This window comes from Entelurus aequoreus, linkage group LG28 (assembly GCF_033978785.1).
Source record: "Entelurus aequoreus isolate RoL-2023_Sb linkage group LG28, RoL_Eaeq_v1.1, whole genome shotgun sequence".
Taxonomy (NCBI): domain Eukaryota; kingdom Metazoa; phylum Chordata; class Actinopteri; order Syngnathiformes; family Syngnathidae; genus Entelurus; species Entelurus aequoreus.
In genome coordinates, this window is record NC_084758.1 from 17,611,848 (window position 1) to 17,632,406 (window position 20,559).

The 20,559-nt window shown below is 39.8% G+C and overlaps 1 protein-coding gene across 1 annotated transcript in view; it reads left to right on the plus strand.

The window, feature by feature from the left end:
• Nucleotides 1-18,605: 18,605 nt before the first annotated feature.
• The window catches only part of sec24b (SEC24 homolog B, COPII coat complex component), a 125,872-nt gene continuing 123,918 nt past the window's right edge, over nt 18,606-20,559 (plus strand). Inside the window, exon 1 of the mRNA XM_062040042.1 lies at nt 18,606-18,708. Coding sequence (XP_061896026.1) covers nt 18,651-18,708 — 58 coding nt within the window. The 5' untranslated portion in view covers nt 18,606-18,650. The remainder of the gene's footprint in view (nt 18,709-20,559) is intronic.

Genomic DNA, 20,559 nt, shown 5'->3' on the forward strand with positions numbered 1-20,559 from the left:
CAACATGTGACTGAGGTGTAAACCTACATTAGCTAAATAAAAAAAAAGGCTAGTACCAGTTATTATTATTATTAGCAAAATATATATTTTAGACGGAAGTCTATACCTGCAAAGTTAGTAAAAAAAAAAATTGCATGCTTGTCATGATCCATGGTCCGGATCATGTTTTTGTTATGTTCTGTTAGTTTTGGACTCTTTTAGTTCCTTTTTGACACCTGAGTTTGTTTTAGTTACCATGGCTACTTATGATTTTCACCTGCCTCTGGTGTTCGGGACGCGCACCTGCTGCTAATCAGAGGACTATTTAAGCCTGCCTTTGCCAGGCAGTCGTCCTGGCGTCTTTAGTTGTTTGCCTCATGCCTGGACTACGTAAGTCTTAGTTGTTTCATGCCACAGTTTCGTATTGGTTTCATGCCACAGTTTCGTGTTTGTTCTATGCCATAGTTAATGCTATTGGTTTCATGCCACAGTTTCGTGTTTGTTCTGTGCCACAGTTTCGTGTTTGTTCTATGCCATAGTTAATGCTAGTTGTTTCATGCCACAGTTTCGTGTTTGTTTTATGCCACAGTTTCGTGTTTGTTCTATGCCATAGTTAATGCTAGTTGTTTCATGCCAAAGTTTCGTGTTTGTTTTATGCCACAGTCTCGTGTTTGTTCTATGCCATAGTTAATGCTATTGGTTTCATGCCACAGTTTCGTGTTTGTTTTATGCCACAGTCTCATGTTTGTTCTATGCCATAGTTAATGCTATTGGTTTCATGCCACAGTTTCGTATTTGTTCTATGCCATAGTTAATGCTAGTTGTTGCATGCCACAGTTTTGTGTTTGTTTTATGCCACAGTCTCGTGTTTGTTTTATGCCATAGTTAATGCTATTGGTTTCATGCCACAGTTCGTGTTTGTTCTATGCCATAGTTAATGCTAGTTGTTTCATGCCACAGTTTCGTGTTTGTTTTATGCCACGGTTTTGTGTTTGTGCTATGCCATAGTTAATGCTAGTTGTTGCATGCCACAGTTTCGTGTTTGTTTTATGCCACAGTCTCAAGTTTGTTCTATGCCATAGTTAATGCTATTGGTTTCATGCCACAGTTTCGTGTTTGTTCTATGCCAAAGTTAATGCTAGTTGTTGCATGCCACAGTTTCGTGTTTGTTTTATGCCACAGTCTTGTGTTTGTTCTATGCCATAGTTAATGCTATTGGTTTCATGCCACAGTTTTGTGTTTGTTCTACGCGATAGTTAATGCTAGTTGTTGCATGCCACAGTTTCGTGTTTGTTTTATGCCACAGTTTCGTGTTTGTTCTATGCCATAGTTAATGCTAGTTGTTTCATGCCACAGTTTCGTGTTTGTTTTATGCCACAGTTTCGTGTTTGTTCTATGCCATAGTTAATGCTAGTTGTTTCATGCCACAGTTTCGTGTTTGTTTTATGCCACAGTCTCGTGTTTGTTCTATGCCATAGTTAATGCTATTGGTTTCATGCCACAGTTTCGTGTTTGTTCTATGCCATAGTTAATGCTAGTTGTTGCATGCCACAGTTTCGTGTTTGTTTTATGCCACAGTCTCGAGTTTGTTCTATGCCATAGTTAATGCTATTGGTTTCATGCCATAGTTTCGTGTTTGTTCTATGCCATAGTTAATGCTAGTTGTTGCATGCCACAGTTTTGTGTTTGTTTTATGCCACAGTCTCGTGTTTGTTCTATGCCATAGTTAATGCTATTGGTTTCATGCCACAGTTCGTGTTTGTTCTATGCCATAGTTAATGCTAGTTGTTTCATGCCACAGTTTCGTGGCATGAAACTGTGTTTGTTCTATGCCATAGTTAATGCTAGTTGTTGCATGCCACAGTTTCATGCTTGTTTTATGCCACAGTCTCAAGTTTGTTCTATGCCATAGTTAATGCTATTGGTTTCATGCCACAGTTTCGTGTTTGTTCTATGCCAAAGTTAATGCTAGTTGTTGCATGCCACAGTTTCGTGTTTGTTTTATGCCACAGTCTTGTGTTTGTTCTATGCCATAGTTAATGCTATTGGTTTCATGCCACAGTTTTGTGTTTGTTCTATGCGATAGTTAATGCTAGTTGTTTCATGCCACAGTTTCGTGTTTGTTTTATGCCATAGTTAATGCTATTGGTTTCATGCCACAGTTTCGTGTTTGTTCTATGCCATAGTTAATGCTAGTTGTTGCATGCCACAGTTTCGTGTTTGTTTCATGCCACAGTTTCGTGAGTTTCATGTCTACAGTTTCATGTCCTAAGTTTTTGCCTTAGCTTCCGCGTGCGATAGGCACGCTTGCCTTCGGGTTGTTTTCTGTTTTGTACCTTGTTGAGTGTTTCTTAAAATTAAATCATGTTCCTACCTGCAAGTCCTGTCCGTAGTCGTCCGTTTGCATCCCGGGGAAACAAACCTCGCAGCAAGCTGCGACCCCCCAGTCGTGACAATGCTAAGGTCAGCATGCTAATATTAAGTATGCCATTTGTCAAGTGCCAAAATATATTACTCTGAGATGTGTACCTGAACATTTTGTTTAAAATGCTAGCCTGCTAGCATGCATCAAGTACCAACAGATGACTGTGGGTATCCCTACAAAATTAGCTTTTAACAAAAATAGCATACTAACAGTTATCATTTGTCAGGTAACAAAATATTTGACGTTGAGGTGTATACATGCAACATTAGTAAAAAATAAATAAATTAAAATTAGCATGGGGCCCGGTCGGTGGGACAAATTTTCAAGCGTTGACCGGTCCGCAGTTACAAAAAGGTTGGGGACCACTGCTCTAAGGTACAGTCCCACGTGCTCCTCTATTTATAGTTAACATCACTGAGGCTGCTTCTGAAGGGAGGGGTCATGCAAGCAGCCCCAGTAGACACAATACACGATTATTCAGAATGGAAATGTGCTGACACTCGTGATTTCGCCCCGTTTCTGTTTTGTCTGCGTTGAGGTACTCGATGTCCGTCCTTGGCTGTCGGCAGGCAAGGTCTGGAAACAAACTGCTGACACGAGACAACTCGCAAAGCAAGATTACAAGTTGTGCCTTTGCACGGATAGAAAAGTACAACTTCAGCACAATTGATAATAACTATAGCAACGGCCTTTAAGCATAAGAGTTGTGTGATAACTTATACATGATTACTTTAATATGGGAAATTAAAGGGAACATTGTTTTGGGGGTATCCATAACACGGGGATTGGGAGAAGTTTTTACTTACACAATGAGTCGAACCCCTGAGACCGACTCACCGATTGATTGATTGATTGATTGATTGATTGATTGATTGATTGATTGATTGATTGATTGATTGATTGATTGATTGAAACTTTTATTAGTAGATTGCACAGTTCAGTACATATTCCGTACAATTGACCACTAAATGGTAACACCCCAATAAGTTTTTCAACTTGTTTAAGTCGGGGTCCACGTTAAGCAATTCATGGTAATCAATTCGATCGAACCCAGATTAAGAACCACTGCTTTAAGTCAAACTTTTACCTGCTTTAAGTCAAACTTTTACCTGCGCGTGGGGTTAAAGTTTCCTAGGGATCAGGCCAGGAGATGAACGGGAGATGAACGGGATTGAGTGCGATCTTGGCAAAGGCTCGGATAGGATCGGAAGGGGATGAAGCATTTTAAAAGGAAGGATGGCTGCGATCAGATAAAGTGAGTGGAAGATTAAAGGGTGAGCACAGCGATCAGGAATAAGGAAGCGGGGATGGAGGAGGAAAGAAGCATTTGCACAACAGTCGGGAGCGGAGATTTAAGGCGTTCCTGAAGAGTTTGAGCAAGTTTAAGGTGCAGGGGATAGAAACGTGCTCCTTCACATTCAAGTGTCTGTCTTACCTTTTTTAAATGGAAGCATCTTTTTCTTAAAGATCTCCTATTTCAACACCAACATCCCCGCTGGGTTAGCTTATTCGCTAAAGAAAAACAAATATAAACAAACTCCCGTATCATTAAAAATATATATTTTTGTACAAAACCAGTGAAGTTGGCACGTTGTGTAAATGGTAAATAAAAACAAAATGCAATAATTTGCAAATTCTTTTCAACTTATATTCAATTGAATAGACTGCAAAGACAAGATATTTAATGTTCCGACAGGAAAACGTTTTTTTTTTGCAAATATTAGCTCATTTGGAATTTGATGCCTGCAACATGTTTTAAAAAAGATGGCACAAGTGGCAAAAAAGACTGAGAAAGGTGAGGAATGCTCATCAAACACTTATTTGGAACATCCCACAGGTGAACAGGCTCATTGGGAACAGGTGGGTGCCATGATTGGGTATAAAAGCAGCTTTCCTGAAAATGCTCGGTCGTTCACAAACAAGGACGGGGCGAGGGTCACCACTTTGTGAACAAATGCGTGAGCAAATTGTCCAACAGTTTAAGAACAACATTTCTCAACCAGCTATTGCAAGGAATTTAGGGATTTCACCATCTACGGTCCGTAATATCATCAAAAGGTTCAGAGAATCTGGAGAAATCACTGCACGTAAGCAGCAAGGCTGAAAACCAACATTGGATGCCCGTGACCTTCGATCCCTCAGGCGGTAGTGCATCAAACAGCGACATCAGTGTGTAAAGGATATCACCACATGGGCTCAGGAGCACTTCAGAAAACCACTGTCAGTAACTACAGTTTGTCGCTACATCTGTAAGTGCATGTTAAAACTCTACTATGCAAAGCCAAAGCCATTTATCAACAACACCCAGAAACACCGCCGGCTTCGCTGGGCCCAAGCTCATCTAAGATGGACTGATGCAAAGTGTAAAAATGTTCTGTGGTCTGACGAGTCCACATTTCAAATTGTTTTTGGAAACTGTGGACGTCGTGTCCTCCGGACCAAAGAGGAAAAGAACCATCCGGATTGTTCTAGGTAGGCACAAAGTTGAAAAGCCAGCATCTGTGATGGTATGGGGGTGTATTAGTGCCCAAGACATGGGTAACTTACACATCTTTGAAGGCACCATTAATGCTGAAAGGTACATACAGGTTTTGGAGCAACATATGTTGCCATCCAAGCAACGTTATAATGGACGCCCCTGCTTATTTCAGCAAGACAATGCCAAGCCACGTGTTACAACAGCGTTATTCATAGTAAAAGAGTGCGGGTACTAGACTGGCCTGCCTGTAGTCCAGACCTGTCTCCCATTGAAAATGTGTGGCGCATTATGAAGCCTAAAATACCACAACGGAGACCCCCGGACTGTTGAACAACTTAAGCTGTACATCAAGCAAGAATGGGAAAGAATTCCACCTGGAAAGCTTCAAAAATGTGTCTCCTCAGTTCCCAAACGTTTACTGAGTGTTGTTAAAAGGAAAGGCCATGTAACACAGTGGTAAAAATGCCCCTGTCACAACTTTTTTGCCATGTGTTGCTGCCATTAAATTCTAAGTCAATGATTATTTGCAAAAAACATTAAATATCTTGTCTTTGCAGTCCATTCAATTGAATATAAGTTGGAAATAATTTGCAAATCATTGTATTCTGTTTTTATTTACCATTTACACAATGTGCCAACTTCACTAGTTGTGGGTTTTGTATATATATATATATATATATATATATATATATATATATATATATATATATATATATATATATATATATATATATATATATATATATATATATATATATATATATATATATATATATATATATATATATATATGTGTGTGTGTATTTATATACTTTACATCCAGTCAGCTTGCGGTTCCCAAGTCAAAAAGTTTGGACACCTCTGATTTTGGCTTTTATGTAGTTTTGGCGAACTATTGACTTTGTTTGCTCAAACAATTGTATGTAGTAAAAAATATATATACGGAAGTAGTTTCAATAATGTGTTGAAATAGTTTAACTGTCAATAGCACTCACCATAAAAATTTTTTTAAATGTGTAGTTAATACATATGATTGGTATCAGACGATCCGGCTCATGGGTCGGATCGGAATCGGCAGCATGGAACCCCAATCGGAAAGTTTCCAAATCCAAACAAACGGCGTGTTCAGCCTAATAATTATTGAACTGCACTGCCTCAAGTGAATGTTTGGTTGCGCTAAACGGTGAAAAGTGCTAAATATAATCAAGTGTGCTTCAAGTGAATATTTTGTTAAGCTAAATGGTGAAAAGTGCTAAGTATAATTAAGTGTGCTTCAAGTGAATATTTTGTTGCGTTAAATGGTGAAAAGTGCTAAATATAATCAAGTGTGCTTCAAGTGAATATTTTGTTGCGTTAAATGGTGAAAAGTGCTAAATATAATCAAGTGTGCTTCAAGTAAATATTTTGTTGCACTAAATGGTGAAAAGTGCTAAATATAATCAAGTGTGCTACAAGTGAATATTTTGTTGCGCTAAACGGTGAAAAGTGCTAAATATAATAAAGTGTGCTTCAAGTGAATATTTTGTTGCGCTAAATGGTGAAAAGTGCTAAATATAATCAAGTGTGCTGCAAGTGAATATTTTGTTGCGCGAAATGGTAAAAAGTGCTAAATATAACCAAGTGTGCTTCAAGTGAATATTTTGTTGCGCTAAACGGTGAAATGTGCTAAATATAACTAAGTGTGCTTCAAGTGAATATTTTGTTGCGCTAAATGGTGAAAAGTGCTAAATATAATCAAGTGTGCTTCAAGTCAATATTTTGTTGCGCTAAGCGGTGAAAAGGGCTAAATATAACCAAGTGTGCTTCAAGTGAATATTTTGTTGCGCTAAATGGTGAAAAGTGCTAAATATAACCAAGTGTGCTTCAAGTGAATATTTTGTTGCACTAAACGGTGAAAAGTGCTAAATATAATCAAGTGTGCTTCAAGTGAATATTTTGTTGCGCTAAACGGTGAAAAGTGCTAAATATAATCAAGTGTGCTTCAAGTGAATATTTTGTTGCGCTAAATGGTGAAAAGTGCTAAATATAACCAAGTGTGCTTCAAGTGAATATTTTGTTGCTCTAAACGGTGAAAAGTGCTAAATATAATCAAGTGTGCTTCAAGTGAATATTTTGTTGCGCTAAACGGTGAAATGTGCTAAATATAACCAAGTGTGCTTCAAGTGAATATTTTGTTGCGATAAACGGTGAAAAGTGGTAAATATAAGTGAATATTTTGTTATGGTAAATGGTGAAAAGTGCTAAATAAAACCAAGTGTGCTTCAAGTGAATATTTTGTTGCACTAAATGGTGAAAAGTACTAAGTATAATTAAGTGTGCTTCAAGTGAATATTTTGTTGCGCTAAACGGTGAAAAGTGCTAAATATAATCAAGTGTGCTTCAAGTGAATATTTTGTTAAGCTAAACGGTGAAAAGTGCTAAGTATAATTAAGTGTGCTTCAAGTGAATATTTTGTTGCGCTAAACGGTGAAAAGTGCTAAATATAATCAAGGGTGCTTGAAGTGAATATTTTGTTAAGCTAAATGGTGACAAGTGCTAAGTATAATTAAGTGTGCTTCAAGTGAATATTTTGTTGCGCTAAATGGTGAAAAGTGCTAAATATAATCAAGTGTGCTTCAAGTAAATATTTTGTTGCGCTAAATGGTGAAAAGTGCTAAATATAACCAAGTGTGCTTCAAGTGGATATTTTGTTGCGCTAAATGATGAAAAGTGCTAAATACAACCAAGTGTGGTTCAAGTGAATATTTTGTTGCACTAAACGGTGAAAAGTGCTAAATATAATCAAGTGTGCTTCAAGTGAATATTTTGTTGCGCTAAATGGTGAAAAGTGCTAAATATAACCAAGTGTGCTTCAAGTGAATATTTTGTTGCACTAAATGGTGAAAAGTGCTAAATATAACCAAGTGTGCTTCAAGTGAATATTTTGTTGCACTAAACGGTGAAAAGTGCTAAATATAATCAAGTGTGCTTCAAGTAAATATTTTGTTGCGCTAAATGGTGAAAAGTGATAAATATAATTAAGTGTGCTTCAAGTGAATATTTTGTTGCGCTAAAAGGTAAAAAGTGGTAAGTATAATCAAGTGTGCTTCAAGTGAATATTTTGTTGCGCTAAACGGTGAAAAGTGCTAAATATAATAAAGTGTGCTTCAAGTGAATATTTTGTTAAGCTAAATGGTAAAAAGTGCTAAGTATAATTAAGTGTGCTTCAAGTGAATATTTTGTTGCGCTAAATGGTGAAAAGTGCTAAATATAATCAAGTGTGCTGCAAGTGAATATTTTGTTGCGCGAAACGGTGAAAAGTGCTAAATATAACCAAGTGTGCTTCAAGTTAATATTTTGTTGCGCTAAACGGTGAAAAGTGCTAAATATAACCAAGTGTGCTTCAAGTGAATATTTTGTTGCGCTAAACGGTGAAAAGTGCTAAATATAACCAAGTATGCTTCAAGTGAATATTTTGTTGCGCTAAACTGTGAAAAGTGCTAAATATAATCATGTGTGCTTCAAGTGAATATTTTGTTGCGCTAAACGGTGAAAAGTGCTAAATATAATCAAGTGTGCTTCAACGTATTATTTTGTTGCGCTAAACGGTGAAAAGTGCTAAATATAATCAAGTGTGCTTCAAGTGAATATTTTGTTGCGCTAAACGGTGAAATGTGCTAAATATAACCAAGTGTGCTTCAAGTGAATATTTTGTTGCGATAAACGGTGAAAAGTGGTAAATATAAGTGAATATTTTGTTATGGTAAATGGTGAAAAGTGCTAAATAAAACCAAGTGTGCTTCAAGTGAATATTTTGTTGCACTAAATGGTGAAAAGTACTAAGTATAATTAAGTGTGCTTCAAGTGAATATTTTGTTGCGCTAAACGGTGAAAAGTGCTAAATATAATCAAGTGTGCTTCAAGTGAATATTTTGTTAAGCTAAACGGTGAAAAGTGCTAAGTATAATTAAGTGTGCTTCAAGTGAATATTTTGTTGCGCTAAACGGTGAAAAGTGCTAAATATAATCAAGTGTGCTTCAAGTCAATATTTTGTTGCGCTAAACGGTGAAAAGTGCTAAGTATAATTAAGTGTGCTTCAAGTGAATATTTTGTTGCGCTAAACGGTGAAAAGTGCTAAATATAATCAAGTGTGCTTCAAGTGAATATTTTGTTGCGCTAAACGGTGAAAAGTGCTAAATATAATCAAGTGTGCTTCAAGTGAATATTTTGTTGCGCTAAATGGTGAAAAGTGCTAAATATAAGCAAGTGTGCTTCAAGTGAATATTTTGTTGCACTAAACGGTGAAAAGTGCTAAATATAATCAAGTGTGCTTCAAGTGAATATTTTGTTGCGCTAAACGGTGAAATGTGCTAAATATAACCAAGTGTGCTTCAAGTGAATATTTTGTTGCGATAAACGGTGAAAAGTGGTAAATATAAGTGAATATTTTGTTATGGTAAATGGTGAAAAGTGCTAAATAAAACCAAGTGTGCTTCAAGTGAATATTTTGTTGCACTAAATGGTGAAAAGTGCTAAATATAACCAAGTGTGCTTCAAGTGAATATGTTGTTGCCCTAAACGGTGAAAAGTGCTAAATATAACCAAGTGTGCTTAGTGTGAAGCAGTGCGGTGTCAGTTTGTCACTTTAAGATCCAAACATGCATTTAAAAGTGTCAAAATGTGGTCAGCAGATTATTTAACGACACTTTTGTTTCGGCACTAGAACGTCCACAAGTCGTATCGGCGGACTGGAAACGGCTTTCGGTGTGTCAACTGTCTCCAAGTTTACGGAGAATAATATTTCATGAAACCCTCCTCTGTGTTCTCGGAATTAAAATATGCTCCCCCCCCCATTTCTAGTGGTCCTGTTAGGCAAGTACAGCTGCGTAAGAGGAGGAGAGCCAGGAAGAGGACATGACTGATAGTGTCGCAAGTCAATGAGTCAGACATTTTGTACACTTGTTTCAGACAAATGGGGAGAAAAACTCCAAATCATTTCTAGAGCAGCAGAAGTTATTAGATTCCACTGTCTGTTGCTCATAAAAAAAAACCAGCACTTTGGGGCAAAAATGATACGTTTCGGGCCCTGCAGGCACAAACACAATATATGCTGGCATGGTGGACATTGAGCGGAAGAAAAAGTTTACAAAGGCTTGTCCAGTTTTTTGTTTTTTTTTCCACCGCCGCCCCCCCAGGATATTAATGAGGAAATGACGAAGACTTTGTAAAGACGAGGAGAAGGAGGAATGAGCGATGAAGGTTTCAAGCGGGGACGAGGGGCCGCTGATTAATCCCGCTTGGAGGCCACTCCGCCGGGAATTCCATCAAACAGAGCGAGGGAAAAGGGGATTTTAATTGGGGCGCTCCCTCTCCCTCACCGTTTCCCAAAGCGCTTACCTACCTTGGTGCTCCCGCCTTCCTGGTTGTTGTTGGGGGCCTACACACACACACACACACACACACACACACACGCACGCACGCACACAGACATATACCAAAAAATTGCTTTCAGATGTGGAAGTGAACAGCAATGCTATAGGTGTCTATGCACGGGCTTATAATGCATGTATGTAGTAATAGACCACACCTATTAAGGGGGTTGGGGGAACTTTAAGGAGGAACTGTAAGCATACTTGCCAACCTTGAGACCTCCGAATTCGGGAGATTGGGGGATGAGGTGGGCGGGGTTAAGGGGGAGGATTATATTTATGGCTAGAATTCACTGAAATTCAAGTATTTCTTATATATATATATTGTGGAGAGGCGGGGCCGGCAGTCCGACGGCGAGGCAGGGCACGCCGGAGCCCGCTCCAGGATGGAGGCGAGGAGGCTTGGACGGCGAGCAGGCGGCGCCATAATGAACGTCAGGTGTGTGGATCGCCCGGCTGCGCACAATTGTATAATCTCCTCTCACTGAATAAAAGGGGAGCAGCAGAGGAGGACGGGAGAAAGGAGACGGAGAGAGACGGAGAAAAGAGACAGCCACAACGAGAAGCGGATGCAGAGCGAGAGCGCAAGAGAGCCAGAGGCGGACGACGACGCGCGGCTGAAAAGCAAGCGGAGGAGCGGGCAGAGCGAAGCGGAGTTGAAAAGCGACCGACACTGACTTTCTTATTGCAAAATAAAGAAGTCTACACCTGCTCACGACAATGTCCTTCCTTGGTGGTCCTGCGAACCCACCCGACAGCTTGCGACTGTCATAATATATATATATATATATATATATATATATATATATATATATATATATATATATATATATATATATATATATATATATATATATATATATATATATATATATATATATATATATACACATAAATGAAAGAAATACTTGAATTTCAGTGTTCATTTATTTACACATATACACACACATAACACTCCTCTCTACTCATTGTTGTATTTGAAAGTGCAATGCTTTGCAGCCAGTAGCACAGCCTTTGAGGGAACATAGGTATGGGCAGCATCTGTGAAATGTAATTTGCAGGAGAGGAGTGAGTTTAGTGTTGAATTGTCCATCCTCGTTCTATTCTCTGTCACCCGTCGTCGCCGTGACTGTCTCTTCTTCGTTCTTCTGCTTCGTCTCCTTCTTGTTGTGTGCGCAGTTGTGCACTCTCCAAAAGCCGTAGATGTTATGACGTGACTGGGCCGGCACGCTGTTTATATGGAGGAAAAGCGGACGTTACGACAGGCTGTCCTCACTCAGGTCCGCGTGGACCTGGAGGGGGCGCGCCTTATTGTCCGACTGGAAAACTGGGAGAAATTCGGAAGAATGGTTGTCCTGGGAGATTTTTGGTAGAGGCACTGAAATTCGGGAGTCTCACGGAAAATTCGGTAGGGTTGACAAGTATGGCTGTAGGCCCTTTTCCACCGCAGGAACTTTTTCAGGAACCAATAAAGTGTTTCCAGCTTAAAATTACCCGGGTAGATTTAGTTCTTCAGGAACCTTTCGGAGTTCCTCTTAGCAAGGTGGAACCTTTCCGGGGGGCGGGCTGATTGGTTGAACACAGTTCCTAAAACGTTTTTTTTTTTCAAATATAAGCGGTGACTTGTCTATTTCATATTTCTTGTGTGTTTCTACTATGTTAGAATAATTATGTGTAAAGTTATCACACAACTTTAGTATGCTTAAAGTCCGTTGCTATAGTTATTAGCTATTGTGCTGAAGTGGTATTTTTGTATCTGTGCAAAGCAGTGACGTGCGGTGAGGTTCATGGCTGGTGAGGCACTGACTTCATTACAGTCAAATTTACAAACATATGAACCCTAAAGAGTATCTTATTCACCATTTGATTAGCAGCAGTTAACGGGTTATGTTTAAAAGCTCATACCAGCATTCTTCCCTGCTTGGCACTCAGCATCAAGGGTTGGAATTGGTGGGGGTTAAATCCCCAAAAATGATTCCCGGGCGTGGCGCCGCTGCTGCCCACTGCTCCCCTCACCTCCCAGGGGGTGAGCAAGGGGATGGGTCAAATGCAGAGGACAAATTTCACCACACCTAGTGTGTGTGTGACAATCATTGGTACTTTAACTTAACTTGAACTTTACACATACAAACTGTAGCACACAAAAAAGAACATTTAATTAAAAAAACGTTATTATGGTCTTACCTTTACTTATAAATGAAGTCCATGCGCTGCTCCTTCTGAACAAAAGCATCGATAACTTGTTGTCAGGACTTGGTCCTTGGGTTTTATTTTTCCGGAAGGCAACGGAAAGTTGGTGCGTGCAAGGCGAGTATGTGAGTACATCTTTTATTTTAACACTAACAAACTACAAAAAAAGGAAGCAAACAAAAGGAGCGCACAATGGCGGAAGTACAAACACTTGACTATGACAATACAAAAGACTTGCACAAGGGCACAAAAACTATTAACAAAAACTTACTTGGCATGAGAACTGTGACATGACATGAAGCAGAGTGATGAAATAGTGTGAGGTCGCCAGGACGAACAACAGAAAAACAATGGACTTAAATAACACAGACATGATTAACAACAGGTGCGTGACTCAAAACGTGAAACAGGTGCGTGACATGACAGGTGAAAACTAATGGGTGACCATGGAAACAAAACAAAACAAGGAAGTGAAACCAGGAACTAAAAAAAGAGTCCAAAAACCAAGCAAAACAAAAACATGATTAACACAGACATGACACTTGTTTATAGTAGTCTTCCTTATCTTTCTTCAGTTTTAAAAGTCTCTCTGTCTCGATGGAGATCTTCCTTTAATTATTACCTCCTTCTTCGATTGAAAGTCCAGTTTAGAAAACTGTATTATTTTAGATATGTAATCCTCCATGTTAAAAGTCCAGGCGAGAGGAAAAAATAAACGATCGCTAACTGTTGCTAATTGTTGTCACTTATTTTGCAGCCGAGTAGTCGCAAAAATGATCGCTGGGATCACTAGCGCCCTCTACCACCATGAGGCGGGATTACTGCGAGCCTCAGCCAGTGCGTCTTCGCAGCCGTTTTATGATTGCTCAGCACAAGAAATACGTTACACACGTACAGTTGTTGACAAAATACACTGTACATTATATACCTCAGCTAACTAAACTATGGAAATGTATAATATAATTCATATAGCAATACGGTCTCACTGCACAGCAGGCCAGCAGTTAGCCGAGTCATTGCGCAATTCATGGTGAGGCTCAACTGGCTGGTGACTCACCGCAAGTCTCTTCTCAGTATTTGAACGGCAAATGTGAAAATTCAGTGATTTTGAATAAAAATTATCTAAAACTGGTGAAGTTAAATGGAAAATAATTTTATAGTATAATCACAGGATACATATAACAATTTAATTCATTTTTTTTCTTTTTACATTTTTTTTCTTTCCATGATGGCAGGTGAGGCCCCGCCTCCCCTGACTGCACGTCACTGCCATGGATGAAGTGCTGGCTGTCCAGAGTCGGGACCCGGGGTGGACTGCTCGCCTGTGCATCGGTTGGGGACATCTCTGCGCAGCTGACCTGTCTCCCCTCGGGATGGTCTCCTGCTGGCCCCACTATGGACTGGACTCTCACTATTATGTTAGATCCACTATGGACTGGACTCTCACTATTATGTTAGATCCACTATGGACTGGACACTCACAATATTATGCTAGATCCACTATGGACTGGACTCTCACTATTATGTTAGATCCACTATGGACTGGACTCTCACAATATTATGTTAGATCCACTATGGACTGGACTCTCACAATATTATGCTAGATCCACTATGGACTGGACTGTCACTATTATGTTAGATCCACTATGGACTGGACTCTCACTATTAGGTTAGATCCACTATGGACTGGACTCTCACTATTATGTTAGATCCACTATGGACTGGTCTCTCACAATATTATGTTAGATCCACTATGGACTGGACTCTCACTATTAGGTTGGATCCACTATGGACTGGACTCTCACACTATTATGTTAGATCCACTATGGACTGGACTCTCACTATTATGTTAGATCCACTATGGACTAGACTCTCACTATTATGTTAGATCCACTATGGACTGGACTCTCACTATTATGTTAGATCCACTATGGACTGGACTCTCACTATTATGTTAGATCCACTATGGACTGGACTCTCACTATTATGTTAGATCCACTATGGACTGGACTCTCACTATTATGTTAGCTCCACTATGGACTGGACTCTCACAATATTATGCTGGATCCACTATGGACTGGACTCTCACTATTATGTTAGATCCACTATGGACTGGACTCTCACTATTATGTTAGCTCCACTATGGACTGGACTCTCACAATATTATGCTAGATCCACTATGGACTGGACTTTCACTATTATGTTAGATCCACTATGGACTGGTCTCTCACAATATTATGTTAGATCCACTATGGACTGGACTCTCACACTGTTATGTTAGATCCACTATGGACTGGACTCTCACTATTATGTTAGATCCACTATGGACTGGACTCTCACAATATTATGCTAGATCCACTATGGACTGGACTCTCACTATTATGTTAGATCCACTATGGACTGGACTCTCACAATATTATGCTAGATCCACTATGGACTGGACTCTCACTATTATGTTAGATCCACTATGGACTGGACTCTCACTATTATGTTGGATCCACTATGGACTGGACTCTCACTATTATGTTAGATCCACTATGGACTGGACTCTCACTATTATGTTCGATCCACTATGGACTGGTCTCTCACAATATTATGCTAGATCCACTATGGACTGGACTCTCACTATTATGTTAGATCCACTATGGACTGGTCTCTCACCATATTATGTTAGATCCACTATGGACTGGACTCTCACTATTAGGTTGGATCCACTATGGACTGGACTCTCACACTATTATGTTAGATCCACTATGGACTGGACTCTCACTATTATGTTAGATCCACTATGGACTGGACTCTCACTATTATGTTAGATCCACTATGGACTGGACTCTCACTATTATGTTAGATGCACTATGGATTGGACTCACACTATTATGTTAGATCCACTATGGACTGGACTCTCATTATTATGTTAGATCCACTATGGACTGGACTCTCACTATTATGTTGGATCCACTATGGACTGGACTCTCACTGTTATGTTAGATCCACTATGGACTGGACTCTCACAATATTATGCTAGATCCACTATGGACTGGACTCTCACTATCATGTTAGAGCCACTATGGACTGGACTCTCACTATTATGTTAGATCCACTATGGACTGGATTCTCACAATATTATGCTAGATCCACTATGGACTGGACTGTCACTATTATGTTAGATCCACTATGGACTGGACTCTCACAATATTATGCTAGATCCACTATGGACTGGACTCTCACTATTGTGTTAGATCCACTATGGACTGGACTCTCACAATATTATGCTAGATCCACTATGGACTGGACTCTCACTATTGTGTTAGATCCACTATGGACTGGACTCTCACTGTTATGTTAGATCCACTATGGACTGGACTCTCACAATATTATGCTAGATCCACTATGGACTGGACTCTCACTATCATGTTAGAGCCACTATGGACTGGACTCTCACAATATTATGCTAGATCCACTATGGACTGGACTCTCACTATTATGTTAGATCCACTATGGACTGGACTCTCACTATTATGTTAGATCCACTATGGACTGGACTCTCACTATTATGTTAGATCCACTATGGACTGGACTCTCACTATTATTTTAGATCCACTATGGACTGGACTCTCACTATTATGTTAGATCCACTATGGACTGGTCTCTCACAATATTATGCTAGATCCACTATGGACTGGACTCTCACTATTATGTTAGATCCACTATGGACTGGACTCTCACAATATTATGCTAGATCCACTATGGACTGGACTCTCACTATTGTGTTAGATCCACTATGGACTGGACTCTCACTGTTATGTTAGATCCACTATGGACTGGACTCTCACTGTTATGTTAGATCCACTATGGACTGGACTCTCACAATATTATGCTAGATCCACTATGGACTGGACTCTCACTATCATGTTAGAGCCACTATGGACTGGACTCTCACAATATTATGCTAGATCCACTATGGACTGGACTCTCACTATTATGTTAGATCCACTATGGACTGGACTCTCACTATTATGTTAGATCCACTATGGACTGGACTCTCACAATATTATGCTAGATCCACTATGGACTGGACTCTCACTATCATGTTAGATCCACTATGGACTGGACTCTCACTATTATGTTAGATCCACTATGGACTGGACTCTCACAATATTATGCTAGATCCACTATGGACTGGACTCTCACTATTATGTTAGATCCACTATGGACTGGACTCTCACAATATTATGCTAGATCCACTATGGACTGGACTCTCACTATTATGTTAGATCCACTATGGACTGGACTCTCACAATATTATGCTAGATCCACTATGGACTGGACTCTCACTATTATGTTAGATCCACTATGGACTGGACTCTCACTATTATGTTGGATCCACTATGGACTGGACTCTCACTATTATGTTAGATCCACTATGGACTGGACTCTCACTATTATGTTCGATCCACTATGGACTGGTCTCTCACAATATTATGCTAGATCCACTATGGACTGGACTCTCACTATTATGTTAGATCCACTATGGACTGGTCTCTCACCATATTATGTTAGATCCACTATGGACTGGACTCTCACTATTAGGTTGGATCCACTATGGACTGGACTCTCACACTATTATGTTAGATCCACTATGGACTGGACTCTCACTATTATGTTAGATCCACTATGGACTGGACTCTCACTATTATGTTAGATCCACTATGGACTGGACTCTCACTATTATGTTAGATGCACTATGGATTGGACTCACACTATTATGTTAGATCCACTATGGACTGGACTCTCATTATTATGTTAGATCCACTATGGACTGGACTCTCACTATTATGTTGGATCCACTATGGACTGGACTCTCACTGTTATGTTAGATCCACTATGGACTGGACTCTCACAATATTATGCTAGATCCACTATGGACTGGACTCTCACTATCATGTTAGAGCCACTATGGACTGGACTCTCACTATTATGTTAGATCCACTATGGACTGGATTCTCACAATATTATGCTAGATCCACTATGGACTGGACTCTCACTATTATGTTAGATCCACTATGGACTGGACTCTCACAATATTATGCTAGATCCACTATGGACTGGACTCTCACTATTATGTTAGATCCACTATGGACTGGACTCTCACAATATTATGCTAGATCCACTATGGACTGGACTCTCACTATTATGTTAGATCCACTATGGACTGGACTCTCACAATATTATGCTAGATCCACTATGGACTGGACTCTCACTATTATGTTAGATCCACTATGGACTGGACTCTCACTATTATGTTAGATCCACTATGGACTGGACTCTCACAATATTATGCTAGATCCACTCGACGTCCCTTGCACCGGTCACCCTAAGGGGGATCCCCACATCTGCGGTCCTCTCCAAAGTTTCTCATTGTCCCTTTGGGTTGAGTTTTTCCTTGCCCTGATGTGGGATCTGAACCGAGGATGTCGTTGTGGCTTGTGCAGCCCTTTGAGACACTTGTGATTTAGGGCTATATAAATAAACAACAATGGAACATTTTCCCTTGTGGATCATTAAAGTTTGTCTAAGTCTAAGTTTAAGTCTAAGTCTAAACATTGATTGATTGATTGATTGAACCATAACAGGATTTAGAAACATTCTGGTCACAGAAGCTGACCAGAATGCCAATTGTGCGTTTTGTCTACCACTGAATGGAATGTTTATGTGGGGGATTCCGACTATTTTGGACTGGTAGTAGTTGATCCACAGCGATGGTTCTGCCACACAATACCTCAATACCACCTCAACGACTAACGTTGGCTTTGAGAGTTAGGATTGTTTGTTTGCATCAAAGCAATTGTTTTTCCTTACTCTGATAGGGCAAAACCATCCTTGCCCAAGCACACCCTCCTGGTTTTTGGAGTATAAATATTTAGGGTTTGGGCACAAGCCTGTTTTGATCCGTTACCCGGGTCATGGCGTGATTTATGTTCAGTAGCTTGTTTCCTATGTTTCAGTCTGTTTCCTGGCTGCACCTTCTTTCCTTTCGTTTACTGTTGGTTTCCATGGGCACTAAGTCCCCACACCTGCCTTTGTTTAGTAATTAGTGTTCCCATCAGGTGTTTTAGTTAATCACTCCAGCACAAGTGGCGGGGTCAATCTGTTACGTGGGGAAGGCATGGCTGCGATGGTCGCGTTCCCTCCAATGCAGAAAGACAAGCAGGAGCAGCGTGCAGGTAGGATTGAGCTTTAATTGCTTAAGGCCGGACTAAAATGCAAAAGCTCAGACGTTAACCAAGCGTGGAGCAACAAATCAAATAGTCACCAAGGGCGAACAGCTAGGAATACTAGAATTCGGACAAAAACACTTGAGCGAGGTAAAAACCCCGTTTCCATATGAGTTGGGAAATTGTGTTAGATGTAAATATAAACGGAATACAATGATTTGCAAATCATTTTCAACCCATATTCAGTTGAATATGCTACAAAGACAACATATTTAATGTTCAAACTCATAAAAAAAAATGTTTGTGCAAATAATCATTAACTTTAGAATTTGATGCCAGCAACACGTGACAAAGAAGTTGGGAAAGGTGGCAATAAATACTGATAAAGTTGAGGAATGCTCATCAAACACTTATTTGGAACATCCCACAGGTGAACAGGCAAATTGGGAACAGGTGGGTGCCATGATTGGGTATAAAAGTAGATATCATGAAATGCTCAGTCATTCACAAACAAGGATGGGGCGAGGGTCACCACTTTGTCAACAAATGCGTGAGCAAATTGTTGAACAGTTTAAGAAAAACCTTTCTCAACCAGCTATTGCAAGGAATTTAGGGATTTCGCCATCATAATATCATCAAAGGGTTCAGAGAATCTGGAGAAATCACTGCACGTAAGCAGCTAAGCCCGTGACCTTCGATCCCTCAGGCTGTACTGCATCAACAAGCGACATCAGTGTGTAAAGGATATCACCACATGGGCTCAGGAACACTTCAGAAACCCACTGTCAGTAACTACAGTTGGTCGCTACATCTGTAAGTGCAAGTTAAAACTCTCCTATGCAAGGCGAAAACCGTTTATCAACCACACCCAGAAACGCCGTCGGCTTCGCTGGGCCTGAGCTCACCTAAGATGGACTGATACAAAGTGGAAAAGTGTTCTGTGGTCTGACGAGTCCACATTTCAAATTGTTTTTGGAAACTGTGGACATAGTGTCCTCCGGACCAAAGAGGAAAAGAACCATCCGGATTGTTCTAGGATGGTTTGTTTGTTCTGTGTGGTGTTTGTGTATCCTCTCAATTGCTCTGTTTATTGCAGTTCTGAGTGTTGCTGGGGCGGGTTTGGTTTTGGAATTGGATTGCATTGTTATGGTATTGCTGTGTATTGTTTTGTTGGATTGATTAATAAAAAAAATGTTTTTTTTTGTTTTTTTTAAATAAATAAATAAAAAATTTTAAAAAATCGATTTTTTAAAAATGAGAATCGATTCTGAATCGCACAACGTGACAATCGCGATTCGAATTCGAATCGATTTTTTCCCACACCCCTAATATATATATACAAAACGTTCTCAGTGGCCTAGTGGCCCTGAGATCGGTAGGTTGTGAGTTCGAACCCCAGCCGAGTCATACCAAAGACTATAAAAATGGAACCCATTACCTCCCTGCTTGGCACTCAGCATCAAGGGTTGGAATTGGGGGAAAAATCACCAAAAATGATTCTCGGGCTCAGCACCGCTGCTGCTCACTGCTCCCCTCACCTCCCAGCGGGTGAACAAGGGGATGGGTCAAATGCAGAGGACAAATTTCACCACACCTAGTGTGTGTGTGTGTGACAATCATTGGTACTTTAACTTAACTTAATTTAGGATGTCTTAGCACAGGGGTGGGCAATTAATTTTTACCGGGGGCCGCATAAGCAACCCGAGCACTGCTGGAGGGCCACACCGACAATATTTCAATTAAATTTTGCTCAATATTATTTTTGATATACTGTAAGTTAAAGGCCTACTGAAATGAATTTTTTTTATTTAAACGAGGATAGCAGATCTATTCTATGTGTCATACTTGATCATTTCGCGA